Genomic DNA, 13148 nt, shown 5'->3' with positions numbered 1-13148 from the left:
TGTGAAGAGAAAAAGATAGAACATCAGAATTAGTCTACTCTGAAAGAGCTTACATTAATAATAGTGTAGAGAACATATACAGGAAATTTCTTCTGCAAGCCAATGGAAAGGTCCTATGATCCAACAAAGCAGATGCCAATACATCTTCTTTAATGAAATTTTCAATGACCACAACCAAATGCATTTTTTTATATTTAACTACTTTAAAGTGTCAAGGACTTTGTTGATGAGAACTTTCTTGGCTGTGACTGCAGAGAAATAGCTCCTCATTGGTGGCAACTGGTTAGTAGTTGGAGATGCTTATCGAAGTATTAGTTATGGTTTAACTCTCTGGTCCCATATGAGATAGTTGATTGATGATTGGTAGGGATGGCTGATCCTTTCCCCAAGGTTGCTTCTCTGAATGATGGCTACAGAGGTTAAACTGGAAGAGAAGTAGATAAGAAATATATTGTGGAGATAGAAATGATAAGACTTAGTAAATGATTAGTGGGGAAGGAAGAGGAAGAGTGTTGAGTCAATAATAATAATAATTATAGACACAACATATATGTAAGTATGTATATATGCATATATGCATAAAGTATATATATTCAATGAGAGAATCAATGTAACCCCTTTGATCGACTCCATAGGAGTATCTATTGTAACTCTCTACATAACAGTGTTGATTTTGCCTTTCTTTGAAGAGAGAGGCAATATTCTATCAGCTGTTTGATTTTGTTTGTCTTCCACCTCACTACTTTCCAAAGCTGCATGACATGTTTATTTTAAAAATAAAAAATAAATTATAATTTTGTGTTGAAAATGTTTTGAGAACCTCATAACTGTCTTTAAAACTAATGAAGATACCCCAGGATGATGAAAAATGTGAGTTGGGGTTAAATGTAATAGATCAAGTAGTACCCAAAGTAGACTTTGACAGTTTCCAATCATTATTCATGACCATGATGATGGCTATTTTCCCAAAACTTTCACATTCTTCTTTTTGTTTCTCTTTCATTTCCATTAACATATGTTTCATTTAGCCCATATGGTGTGATGGAATGCTTTTGAATATTTCCATGTCTCTGTACTTGTAATATCACTTCTTAAACATGTCAACTATGATTTTATACTAAATGTATATGTCATGCAGCCCACTAACAGATTCTCACACAGTTAATGTAGAAAGATGGCTCAGCATTCAGTAAACACCCTTCCAAACCATTCAACACTTCTTTGATATGTTTTCAAGACATCACTTTCTCACAAAATTGAACATTTACTTCCAATAGTAATAGTAATTATAGAATGAAAGACAGTTCTTCTCCATCTCCCCTTCCTCCATTCTTGAACTATGTTCAATGGCCAATTTTTTCAGCTATTCCAGAAAGTTCCAAATGAATAAGGACTTGACTTGTAATTTTATTAGTATAGGTATCTCCCTATTGAAAAAGGAATTTTCACTGCCAACATAGGTCAATATCTTGTCTGAGGACTTACATAGTTGTTTAGAAGATTAAGAAATTAAGTGACTTCCTCATAGTCACATATCTAGTATAATTCAGAAGTAGGATTTGAATCCAGGTTATTCTGGCTCCCAAGCTCATTAAGAATAGCAACTTACCCATGTTAACATATTCAGTTTATGCCAGAGAAAGGACTTAAACCCAGTTTTAATGGAAACTGTTAATTGAGAGGAGAAAATTGTAATTAATTAAGAATATTCATGTTGTACATCAATGCTTATAAAGGATTTTGCTTATTAGAATTTTGTGTGCTAAGAGAAACAAATACTATTATCCAAAAATTACAGATAGGGAAACTGAAACTGGCAGAAATGAAGGGAATTGCTCATGTTCATAACTGTTTTCAGAGCTGCTATTTAAGCTCAATTCACCTGATTCCAAGTGTACTGTATTCATTTCACTACTCCAAATTGGGGTGGGCTTCTAAAAATAAATAGCTAGTATGACTAATGAATCCATAGAGGCATCTATCCATTGGGCACCACAAAAATAGTATCTATCCAGTCACTCTCTTTTGGCTAATTTCTAATTGGCATTTAAAAAGGTTTGCTTACCCTAAATTGATGTACTTGATATACTTTTATTTAGTCTCAAAGTAGTATATATATGCTCTGTTCTTGGTTTTGAAACCAATACATTAAAACTACATAAATTCTCTGAGTAAAAACTATATTTCTTTTTTGAATTCAGAATCCAACAAAAAATAAGAATGTAAAGCAATCATTAGACTTTATCACATTGATTATATAATAATAGATTATAATCAGTATCACAGGATAAGATATTAAGTGCTATAAGAAATAAAGATGAGGTTTTTTTGGTTCAAAGTACACTCAGATCTCGATCTTCAAGTTAGCCATGTGAACTCATTTAACTTCCATTGGCCTCAGTTGCTTCATCTGTGAAATGGAGATAATAATAGTATGTGCTTTTCAGGATTGTTGTGAGAATAAACCTTTTACTGAATCTTAGGACACAATATAAATGTTAATTATTACCAATACTATCGTTTTTATTATTCTTAACAAAGAGGATGCAATTAACCTCTTGAGGACGCAATTAACCTCTTGAAGCCCTCAACAACTTTTGCCTGGATTATTGCAAAAGCCCATTAATTAATTGGTTTCCCTCCCTCGTGCCTCCCTTCACCAATCCATCCTCTATACAACTGCCAAATTGATTTTCCTAAAGCACAGGTCTCATCATGTCATTCCCCTACTCAAGAAAAACCTCTGTTTTTGCTTTTAGGACACAAGCCCCTTTGTTTGACATTTAAAGCCCTTTATATCCTATCCCCAACCTATCTTTTCACCTTATTATTCAAAACTCCTTTTTAAGTATTCTAAGGTTCAGCCACAAATTGGTCTGTTTTCCATTTCTAACACATAGCATTCTATGATCCCTCCCTCCCCAGTGCTTCTCCAAGCCTGTGATAGCCTTCTACCTCACTTCTGCCTTAAGATCCCCTCTTTTTTATTTAAAACTCAGAACAAGCCCCATTTTAGAAATGAAGCTTTTCCTGATCTCCCAGCTATTAGTGTCCTCCTAGTTCAAACTACCTCACAGTTATTTTGAATCTACTTATATGTCTCACCCAATAGAATGTAAGTTTTCTTCAAGGACAGAAATGGTTTTGATTTTGCTTTCATATTGTCAATATCCAAGACAATACCTGGTAAATGATAAGTAAATGATAAACACTTCATGAATTTAGCTCATTTTCAGAATATAGGAGTTATATAAATGTGTTCTAGGAAAGCAGAATCATTAAATACCTAATAATAATATCAATGTGAATGAAGTAGTTGACACTTGTAAAGACTTAAGGATAGTTTCTGAATCAAACTAGTAGCTAGATAGCATAGTGGATAGAGTGCTGTATCTGTTGTCAGGAAGATTCAACTTTAAATGTGGCCTCTAATACTTAGTAGCTGTGGGACTCCAGGTAAGTCACTTAATCTTATCTGCTTCGGTTTCTTCATTTGTAAAATGAGCTGGAAATTACTCTAGTGTCTTTGCCAAGAAAATGCTAAATGGGGCTATGAAGAGTTAGATATGATTGAAAACTGACTGAACAACAAAACAATTGAATGAGACTGCATGTAAATAATTGTTATTGGTCAGCCAGTCAGCAACAATTCTAAGTTCTGGGGATATAAAGAAAGACACAATTCCTGCCCTCAAGAAACTTGTATTCTAATAGAGGAGACAACTGGTAAATAAATAGATATGTACAAAAGATAAATTTAGAGGAGAAGGGAGGCACCTGCAGTGGGGGAATTTGGTAAATTCTCCTAAAGAAGATAAGATTTGGGTTGAGTCTTCAAGGAGGCCAAGGAAAGCTGATAGCAGTTATAAGGATGGAGTGCATTCTAGGTATGGGGGATGCTAGTAAATGTGTTGGTGCCAGAGTGTCAAGTTCAAGGAATGACAAGTTGGTCATTGTAGCTGGATTAGTGTTTGGATAGGAATAAAATATAAGAAGACTGGAAAGTTAGGAAAAATCTGTGTAATGAAGAGCATTAAATTCTAGATAGGAATTTTATTTTCAGTCTTGTAGTTTATTCAGTTTTGGAGTTTACTGATGACAGGGTTAAACTTACACTTTAGAAAAATTGCCTTGGCAGCTGGGTATAGGATGACTTGGGATGAGAAAAGAGGAGAGGCAGGAAGTCAGATTAGAAAGAGATATCTTCTCATGTCCCTTTTTAGTCCTCATCCTTTATGGCCCCTCTACTATATTTGACACTATGGGCTACTTTGTCCTTAAAAGACACTCTTTCCTCTACAGATATTAGTGCCTCTTATACTCTGATTCTTCTCTTGTCAGACTTATCTTTTTTTCTTTCTTTCTTTTTGAGATTCAATGATAAGTTGAGGTCAAATGACTTGTCCCAGGTTACAAAGCTAGCAAGTGTTAAATATCTGAGGCAGGATTTGAACTTGGGTCCTTCTGTATCCAGGGATGGTCCTCTATCTACTACACCATCAATCTCCTTTGCTGGCTCATCATTCATTGGACACCCACCAATTATGCCCTATCCTCTTTTCTTTTTTGGTATCTTATCAGTTTCCATGATCTCTTTAAAGACCATTTCCAGATTTACATATCTAACCCTAGTTTCTTTCCTGAGTTCCAAGTACTTGTTAGTCATCTCTTAGATTAGATATCCTTTAGGCCTCTCAAACTCAGTAGATCCAAAACTCCTTTCTCACCCAATAGCTATCATATTTGTAATTTTCCCCATAACTACTCCCATATATGTCTCCTCTCACATGAACTGTTATTATAGTTTTCTAATTGTTTTACCTGCATCAAAACTCTACTCACCCCAATCTTTTTTTCCATTCAGCTGCCAATACTCAATAAATTCCAATGGCCCATATTGTCTATAGGCACTAAACTAAATATCTAATCCTTTATTTGACAAGTAAAAATCTTCACCTCTTAGACTGTTTCTTTATTTCTAAATTTCTTCTACTCTAGTCTTCTCCATGCATTACATGGTCTCGTGTCCACATCAAAAAAAAAAAAAAAAAAAAAAAAGTGCTATGCTCTATGAGTGAAGCAGAATTGAAGTAGTTAAAAAAAAAAAAAACCAAGATGCACAAATTTAGAGACAATTTTGCTCCAAATAGACTCTTTGTGCCCAGCCTATAGTAGAGACTCCAAAGTTCATATTAATCTGATTGACATGCTCTACTTTAACTCAAATACAATGGTATAATTTAGTCCTCTTCTAGAATGAAGAACACAACCAATCAGAAGATGGGTAAGGAAGACAGAGAGGTGTTCTTGGTGCTCCAACAAAGATAGAAAAGAAGAAAATAAAAATCTAGAAAAGAATTTCACAAGTCCTATGCATGACTTTCCTAGTGCTTTCTACCTAGTTAGCCTACCCCTTTCTTTGAATATCCTTTATATTGTGTTGAAGGTCCCTTCCAATTCTAATGTTTTTAAGATTTCAGCAAGAAAAATAACTGAGATATCAAAAGGAATACTGAGTGACTAAAAAAAATTGTCCAGTTCTCTTATTTATCTCTTCTCTGCACTACTCCAAAAAGGATAGGCAATGCTACTAGGAACAGAGCATTGGATATTGTCCTGGCTTGGACATTTACTACTTTAATTCCATCTCTCTAACATTATTCGCAATTTATCCATTACATCTCTTGTTTATGCATAGTCACGAGTATGTTATCTCTCCATTAGATTGTAAGCTTCTTGAGGGCAGGAACTTTCTTTTGCCTTTCTTTGTATCTCCAGATCTTAGCACAATGCCAGATACATAGTAGTTGTTTAATAAATGCTATTTGGTAACTAAGTGACTTTAGAGAAGTACTTTCTCTGGGATTCAAGTTCCTCATTGTATTGGATTAGAAGAGATAATGTTTAAAGTCTCTTCTAAGACTTACATGAACTGATACAAAGTAAAATGAGCAAAACCAGAAGAACGTTGTACACAGTAATATCACTATTGTACAATGAAGGATTGAAAATGATTTAGATATTCTCAGAAATAACAATGATCCAAGGTAATCACAAAGGATACATGATGAAAAATGTTATGACATTCAGAGGAAGAACTGATATTGTATGAGTACAGGAAGAAGGGAGGAAAGAAGAAAAAGGAAGGATAGAATTTGGAAGTCAAAACTTAAAAATAAACAATAAATCTTAATAATAGTTTTATATATTATTGGGGGGAAAGATAAATCTCTTTAAATCTCTTCTAGCTTTATTCTGTGACCTTAGAATTAACTGCATTTTAGCCACCTTCTTGTAAAGTGTTTTGGAAACAGTTTATGACTGGCTCTGGTAAATAGTGGCATCTGCTTAGTTTTCATAACCACAACTAATCTTTTGGTTCCCAGTTTTCACAGATGTTCAAAAAAAGGAATTAAAATAACATCTTTCCCATTCTCTCTTCTCACCTCCAGGTAAAAGGCCAAACCTGAAAGTCTATATCAATACCACAGGTGACTCCATTCTCATGAAGTTTCTTCGTCCAGATCCAAATATCAAATTAGAAGGTTTTCTCTTGGGATATGGCAGCAATTCACATTCCAACCAATATTTCCCATTGCCTGCAGAAGGAAAGTCATCTCAGGCTGAAGTCGGTAAGATAATTGGCATCTGAGAGTGAAGGCAAAAAGTAATAGAGGGGTAATGGTAATGATTTAATTTGAAAACAAGAAAGTCAAGTAATTTTTTAAAAAATCTGTATAGCAGAGAAATGATAATCAAATTCATAGAACATCTTCAAGACTATCATGGATGTCGTTATATCCATAGTCTCTCAATAAATGACAAAAATAAACAAATAAAATGTGAACAAATCAAGTGGAGAGAAGACTGGGTCACTTTTTAAAAATAGCTTTTTATTTTTCAAAATAGATAGTTTTCATCATTCATTCTTGCTAAACCTTGTGTTCCAACTTTTTCTCCCTCTCCAATTCCCATTCCCATAGATAGCAAGTAATTCAATATAGATTAAACTTAGATCACTTTGTTTTGATTCTTGACTCCAACACCCTTGGCTGTACATGACTGACTGTGGGGGAAAGTGCTTTAATTTCTTCAACTGAAAAAATGGGTATAATTACTTATGCTATGGCAATTAGGCAACACAGTGGATAAAGTACCAGAGCCTAAAGTCAGCAAAACTCATCTCAGTCTCAGACACTAACTAGCTGTGTGACCCTGAGCAAGGTATTTAATCCCATTTGCCTCAGTTTTCTCATCTGTAAAATGAGCTGGAGTAGAAAATGGCAAATCACACCAAGAAAACCTCAAATGCAGTCATGAATAATGAAACACAACTGAAAAAATGACTGAAAACTTATAGTATTATTGTTGGTCAAATGCCTTACAAACCTTGAAATTTTTAAAGGTATGAATCAATATCTACACCATTTTTATGTGAGTAGTTTTCTCCATGATTACTTTTTCTTCCTCCTTTCTATGTATAAGTTGGTAGTATGAAATTTATTAGTAAGTTCTTTTCATTAGAAATTACAATACTATCAGCATAAGAAGAAATGGTCTTTCAGGGTATATTTCCATGTAGGCTAAATTAGTTCTTTTCCTTATAAAGCATTGAAATCTAGAGATTTAAAGGAGAATAAAGCTTTGAGCAGTTGACATACATCAAAAGTCTTATTGTCTATAGTTAGGGAGTAAATATTAACATACCTGTCATGTGACTCCTAAAAAAAGTCACGACACAAGGAACTCCATCTTCTCACTTCACATATTTGGTAGACCATTCTACCAACACAACCAGAAAAATTGCTCAACTGAACATTCTTTTCCTGATCTGAATGTCTTTCCCTGTCAAGGCTAAGTAAACGGTTTTGTTATATGTTCTACAAGATCTCATTTAGTTCTGGTCTCACACCTGAGGTACTAGACCACTCTTAGTCAAACCTAAACTGTTAGATCATAGAACTGTTCATTTTCTTTTTTAAAAAAAATTCTTGTAGTCCATACAGAGAAAAGTGTTTTCCAGATAAAACTATTCAAAAACTAATTTTTATTTCACAAGAGGAATATTAATTGTGAGCACTTTCATTTGGTATTCAAACAATCTAAAATATAGATTTAGATTTGGCAACATTTTCCTTGATTTTCAGTAGTTTAAGAGAACATTAGCTGAAGCAGTAGAATAAAATTTATTTCCATGAAAGGTAAATCCAACTGTTTTAATGACAATTTTGGCTTGTTGACAATGACTATTAAAGATGTGTCCCTCTTGACTTTTGGCCCAGTTTTCCAAGTAGAGTACTTCCATTACACTTCAAAAACCAAACAAGTAAAAACTATATAATTAAAATAGGAGTCCAGGCTCACTTTTACATAAGAAGGTAGCTGTGAAACATCTGGAGTATAGCTGTTATAGAAATAAATGTTGTCTGAGATTTAGGTACCTTGAACAAATATAACCAATGTAAACTTGGCATAAGTATGCTATGCAGGATTTGAAAGTTTGCAAATGTTTCCTGTAGCAATCACACCTTATTCTGACTAGCAACAGGATACTTGTGCCTTATCCAAAACACACAAGGTAAAAACACAGGTCATATGACTTGTTCTTTCTTGAACATTATGAGTAATTTTTTGGTTTCTATTAATTTGTATTTGGCTAAATATTTCATATGCAGATAATACCAAACAATGCAACACAAAATAGATTACTAACATTTAAATGTTCACTTGAAAAACTATGATAATAAGTTGATATATTCATGTTTCATATAAGTCCTATTTGGGACCTACATTCAAATAAATACAGTATTATATTCGAGCAAATAAATAATAAGGTCTGTTATTTTCCTGGACAAAATGAAGATATCCTATATTACAATGTTAGTAATTTAAATGTACATGAAAATTTCATTTAAGAAAACAAAAATTTTTCTAAACAAAATATCCAACTTATAAAACTGTTAATGATTTGAATGATCAATGGATCTTATTGGCTTTTTCAAATAATATTCAAGAGGAAATTGTATTTATCCCAACCATTTTTATTAGCTAAACTGCATATTGACCCCTGAAAATATATAAAAAATGGAAATGTATCGGCACTAATGGGGGAAAAAGCATAGAGTTTGGAGTCAGGAGGGTTTGAAAACCACCTCAAATATTTATTAGTTGTGTGAACTTGGATAAAGTAGTTTTACTTCTTAGAGGACAGCTATGTGATGTAATGGATAGAGCGCTGGACTTGGAATCAGGAAGGCTCATCTTCATGAGTTCAAATTTAGCCTCAGACATTTATTAGTTGAGTGTAGCCCTGGGCAAGTTACTTAACACTGCCTGCTCATTTGTAAAATGAGCTAGAGAAGGAAATGGCAAATCATTTCAGTGTCTTTGCCAAGAAAAAACCACAAAAGGCTTATAAAGAGTCAGACACAAAACAAAAAGTATAGTAACTTTAGATCCTCAGTTTCTCCCAGCTAAAATGATGTTGATAATACTGGCACATAGTAGGCATTGAATTGAATTGAATACATAATCTATCTCCCAGGGAGATAGATCACCTAGATAGAAGAAGAGGGAAAGGAAAAGGGAGAAAAAGAAGGAGAAGGTAAAAGGGAGAGGGGGAAAAAGAGAGAGAGGGAGAGAGAGAAAGTGAGAAGAGAGAAGGAAAAAGAAGAGAAGGAGAGAGAGTGTGAGAGAGAAAGGGAGAGGGAGATGGAGAGGGGGAAATAGAGAGAAAGAGCACATTTATTAAGGATTTACCCTTAGCATTTATCCTTAGAATTTATCTTAGAATTTGATGCATATGATATAATTAGAAACAAAATAAATTCTGCCTTCAAGGAGCTTACATTCCAATGGGGGAAGGTAATAATACAAAAAAGGGAGTTGGGGGAAGATAAAACCCTAGTGGTATTGTTAGGAGTGGCAGCTTGAGCAGGAAGTTGAGGTAACTTTCTGGATTTTTAAAATTAATTAATTAATTTTTTGATTTTCTTAGAGCAGGCCCTTTTGTAAGTATTTTCAAATGTTTTCACATTAACTATATCACAATAGCATGCTGGCCCTGCTAATTTAGCAGTGGGATCTGAATTTAAAGTTGTTCCTTCCTAGATAATCACTTCATTTACACACCATACTGCCAACTTCTTTCTCCTTTCCTCCCTCTCCCCAACTAATGGCTATATTTTAGAGATAGCTGTCCACCATTTGGGATATTAACTAGAGCTGTGGATGAAACAAATCAAACTTAATTGGCCCACACAGTCCTAACCAACTGAACCAATTCAGACAACCAGCTGCACGCTAAGGTTTCAGATGGCCTTGGATTACCACCATACTTTCAGTAGTTATACATTTTAAAGCTTTCCTCAAAGAATTAACAATAGGAGTATGAAAATATAAAACAAAGCAAAAGTTTACTCTTTCTAGAGGCCAAATGCAGTAAGCTGTTTCCTTAGCTTCCAAAAGTCCTCCTTGTGATATCCAATACTCTGGTTTGTTTATTTGGGTTTTTTTTTTGGGGGGGGGGTGGTCCTTTTTTAATGATCTCCATTATTCAATATCATTGCTTTATTTGTGAATAGTCATAGTAGGATCAGTGAAGTAGCTACCCATTTTATGTAATATTTTAAGTATGCCACATGTTTTACTACTTTACTCCTTTTGAATCCCATAGCAACCATAAAAGGTAGGTGATATTATTAGGATCAGAAATCTCAAAGAATAATTCACCTTTAGTCTTTTTCTTTCCTATGTACTTATGACCAAATTTAAGGGCACCATTCCCATTTCCACAAGGAAAAAAAAAAAGAACTGATAAATCTTCTATTTGTGTATACATATATATATATATATATATATTATTGTATATATGTGTGTTATATTAATGTATAGAGTAATCTTACATATATGAATATACATATAGGGTGGGGAGCTGGGATGGGAAAAAAAAGAGAAATAATTTATATGGTAACTTTGCATATTTGGAGGGAATAACAAATTGTACATGGTAAATTTGCAGTCTCTGCAATCTTTTTTTTTTTTCTAAAACAAAAAATCCTGCTACAAATATTTTTGTGCATATAAGTCCTTCTCTCTAGATTAATTTATTTTCTAGAATGTCAGATTCTAAGATTTTTGAAAGCAAAATTTTTCTGGTATTGATCTCTTACATTTGACATACATGAAAGATACATTCAAGATGTTCCTAGCAAGTCTAGACATGAGAATAAAGGACCATTTCAGTAATTTGGCCATGGGACATGGAGGACTAATCTTAGACCAAACTTTCAAACCCTATGAGCACTTCAAATCTCTGTCTCTAGTTTTCCTAAAGTTGGATTTAGGGGTTTTTCCAAAACTTAATTTTAGTTCTACTTAGGTTTCTTCTTTTTCTCCAAATTGTGACTCAATCATGCTCTCAGTCTAAGTCCAACTTGTTGGAAGAAAAATGTGTATTTCTATATTTTAAATTTTGTATGCTAAATGAATTGAACCAAGAGAACATTATATGTAGCAACAGCAAGTGTTTGAAAATAATCAAGAATGACTAAATTATTCTGTGTATTATAAGTACCTAAATAGGACCTTTGAAGGTCCTATGAAGTAAGATGTTGTCTACTTCCAGAGAAAGAATTGATAATAAGAAATATGCATAGTGTAGTTTTACATATCTATATCTGTATACATACACACATATACATGCATGAGCATGTGAAGGTGAAATGATGCTCTTTTCTAATGGGAAAGGAGAAAAAGGAGATAGTTTAGAACTTATGACTTAACCAAAAAGATTAAATTTTTAAAAAGAAAAAATTTTGTTTTACTCACACTGATACTCATCTTCTTTAAATATTTTCTTCAAAGTATCATGATATTTAGCTGCCATGTTATCTGGCTTTTCTAGTCATTTTAATAATATACATTTGAACTATTTTTATTAAAGCTTTTTATTTTCAAAATATTTACCTGAATAATTTCTGATATTTATCCCTATAAAACTCTGTGCTCTAATTTTCCCCTCCTTTTTCCCATCCAATGAGCAAGTGATACAATATATGTTAAACGTGCAATTCCTCTATACATATTTCCACAAATATGCTGCACAAGAAAAATGATATGAACAGACAATTTTCAGATGATGAAATTAAAACTATTTCCACTCATATGAAAGAGTGTTCCAAATCACTATTGATCAGAGAAATGCAAATTAAGACAACTCTGAGGTATCATTACACACCTGTCAGATTGGCTAAGATGACAGGAACAAATAACGATGAATGTTGGAGGGGCTGTGGGAAAACTGGGACACTGATGCATTGTTGGTGGAGTTGTGAAAGAATCCAACCATTCTGGAGAGCAATCTGGAATTATGCCCAAAAAGTTATCAAAATGTGCATACCCTTTGACCCAGCCATACTACTACTGGGCTTATACCCCAAGGAACTACTAGAGAAGGGAAAGGGTCCTGTATGTGCCAAAATGTTTGTGGCAGCCCTTTTCATAGTGGCTAGAAGCTGGAAGATGAATGGATGTCCATCAATTGGAGAATGGTTGGGTAAACTATGGTATATGAATGTTATGGAATATTATTGTTCTATAAGAAATGACCAACAGGAGAAATATAGAGAGGCTTGGAGAGACTTACATCAACTGATGCTGAGTGAAACGAGCAGAACCAGAAGATCATTATACACTTCAACAATGATACTGTACGAGGATGTATGCTGATGGAAGTGGATTTCTTCAACATAGAGAAGAGCTAATCCAATTCCAATTGATTAATGATGCAAAGAACCAGCTACATCCAGAAAAGGAACAATGGGAAATGAATGTAAACTGTTATTTTTACCTTCTGAATCCAATTCTTCCTGTGCAACAAAAAATTCGGTTCTACACACATATATTGTATCTAAATTATACTGTAATATATTTAACATATATAAGACTGCTTGCCATCTGGGGGAGGGGTTTGGGGGAGGAAGGGAAAAAATCTGAATAGAAGTAAGTGCAAGGGATAATGTTATAAAAAAATTACCCATGCATATGTATTGTCAAAAAATGTTATAATTATAAAATAAAATAAAAATAAATTAAAAAAAAAAAAAAAAAAAAAAAAAAAAAAAAGAAAAATCAGACCAAAAAGGAAA

The 13148-nt window shown here is 33.6% G+C and overlaps 1 protein-coding gene across 11 annotated transcripts in view; it reads left to right on the top strand.

The window, feature by feature from the left end:
* ABI3BP (ABI family member 3 binding protein) overlaps positions 1-13148 on the top strand; it is a 267293-nt gene that overhangs the window by 71114 nt on the left and 183031 nt on the right. For all 11 annotated transcript variants that reach the window (XR_012488058.1, XM_074301043.1, XM_074301042.1 and 8 more), the window contains exon 2: positions 6453-6632. Coding sequence is in view for 10 of the 11 variants with exons in the window: in XM_074301043.1 (XP_074157144.1) it covers positions 6453-6632 (180 nt within the window). In the remaining variant the exon portion in view is untranslated. The remainder of the gene's footprint in view (positions 1-6452; positions 6633-13148) is intronic.

This window comes from Sminthopsis crassicaudata, chromosome 3 (assembly GCF_048593235.1).
Source record: "Sminthopsis crassicaudata isolate SCR6 chromosome 3, ASM4859323v1, whole genome shotgun sequence".
NCBI lineage: Eukaryota > Metazoa > Chordata > Mammalia > Dasyuromorphia > Dasyuridae > Sminthopsis > Sminthopsis crassicaudata.
This window is presented reverse-complemented; position numbering and strand designations above follow the sequence as displayed.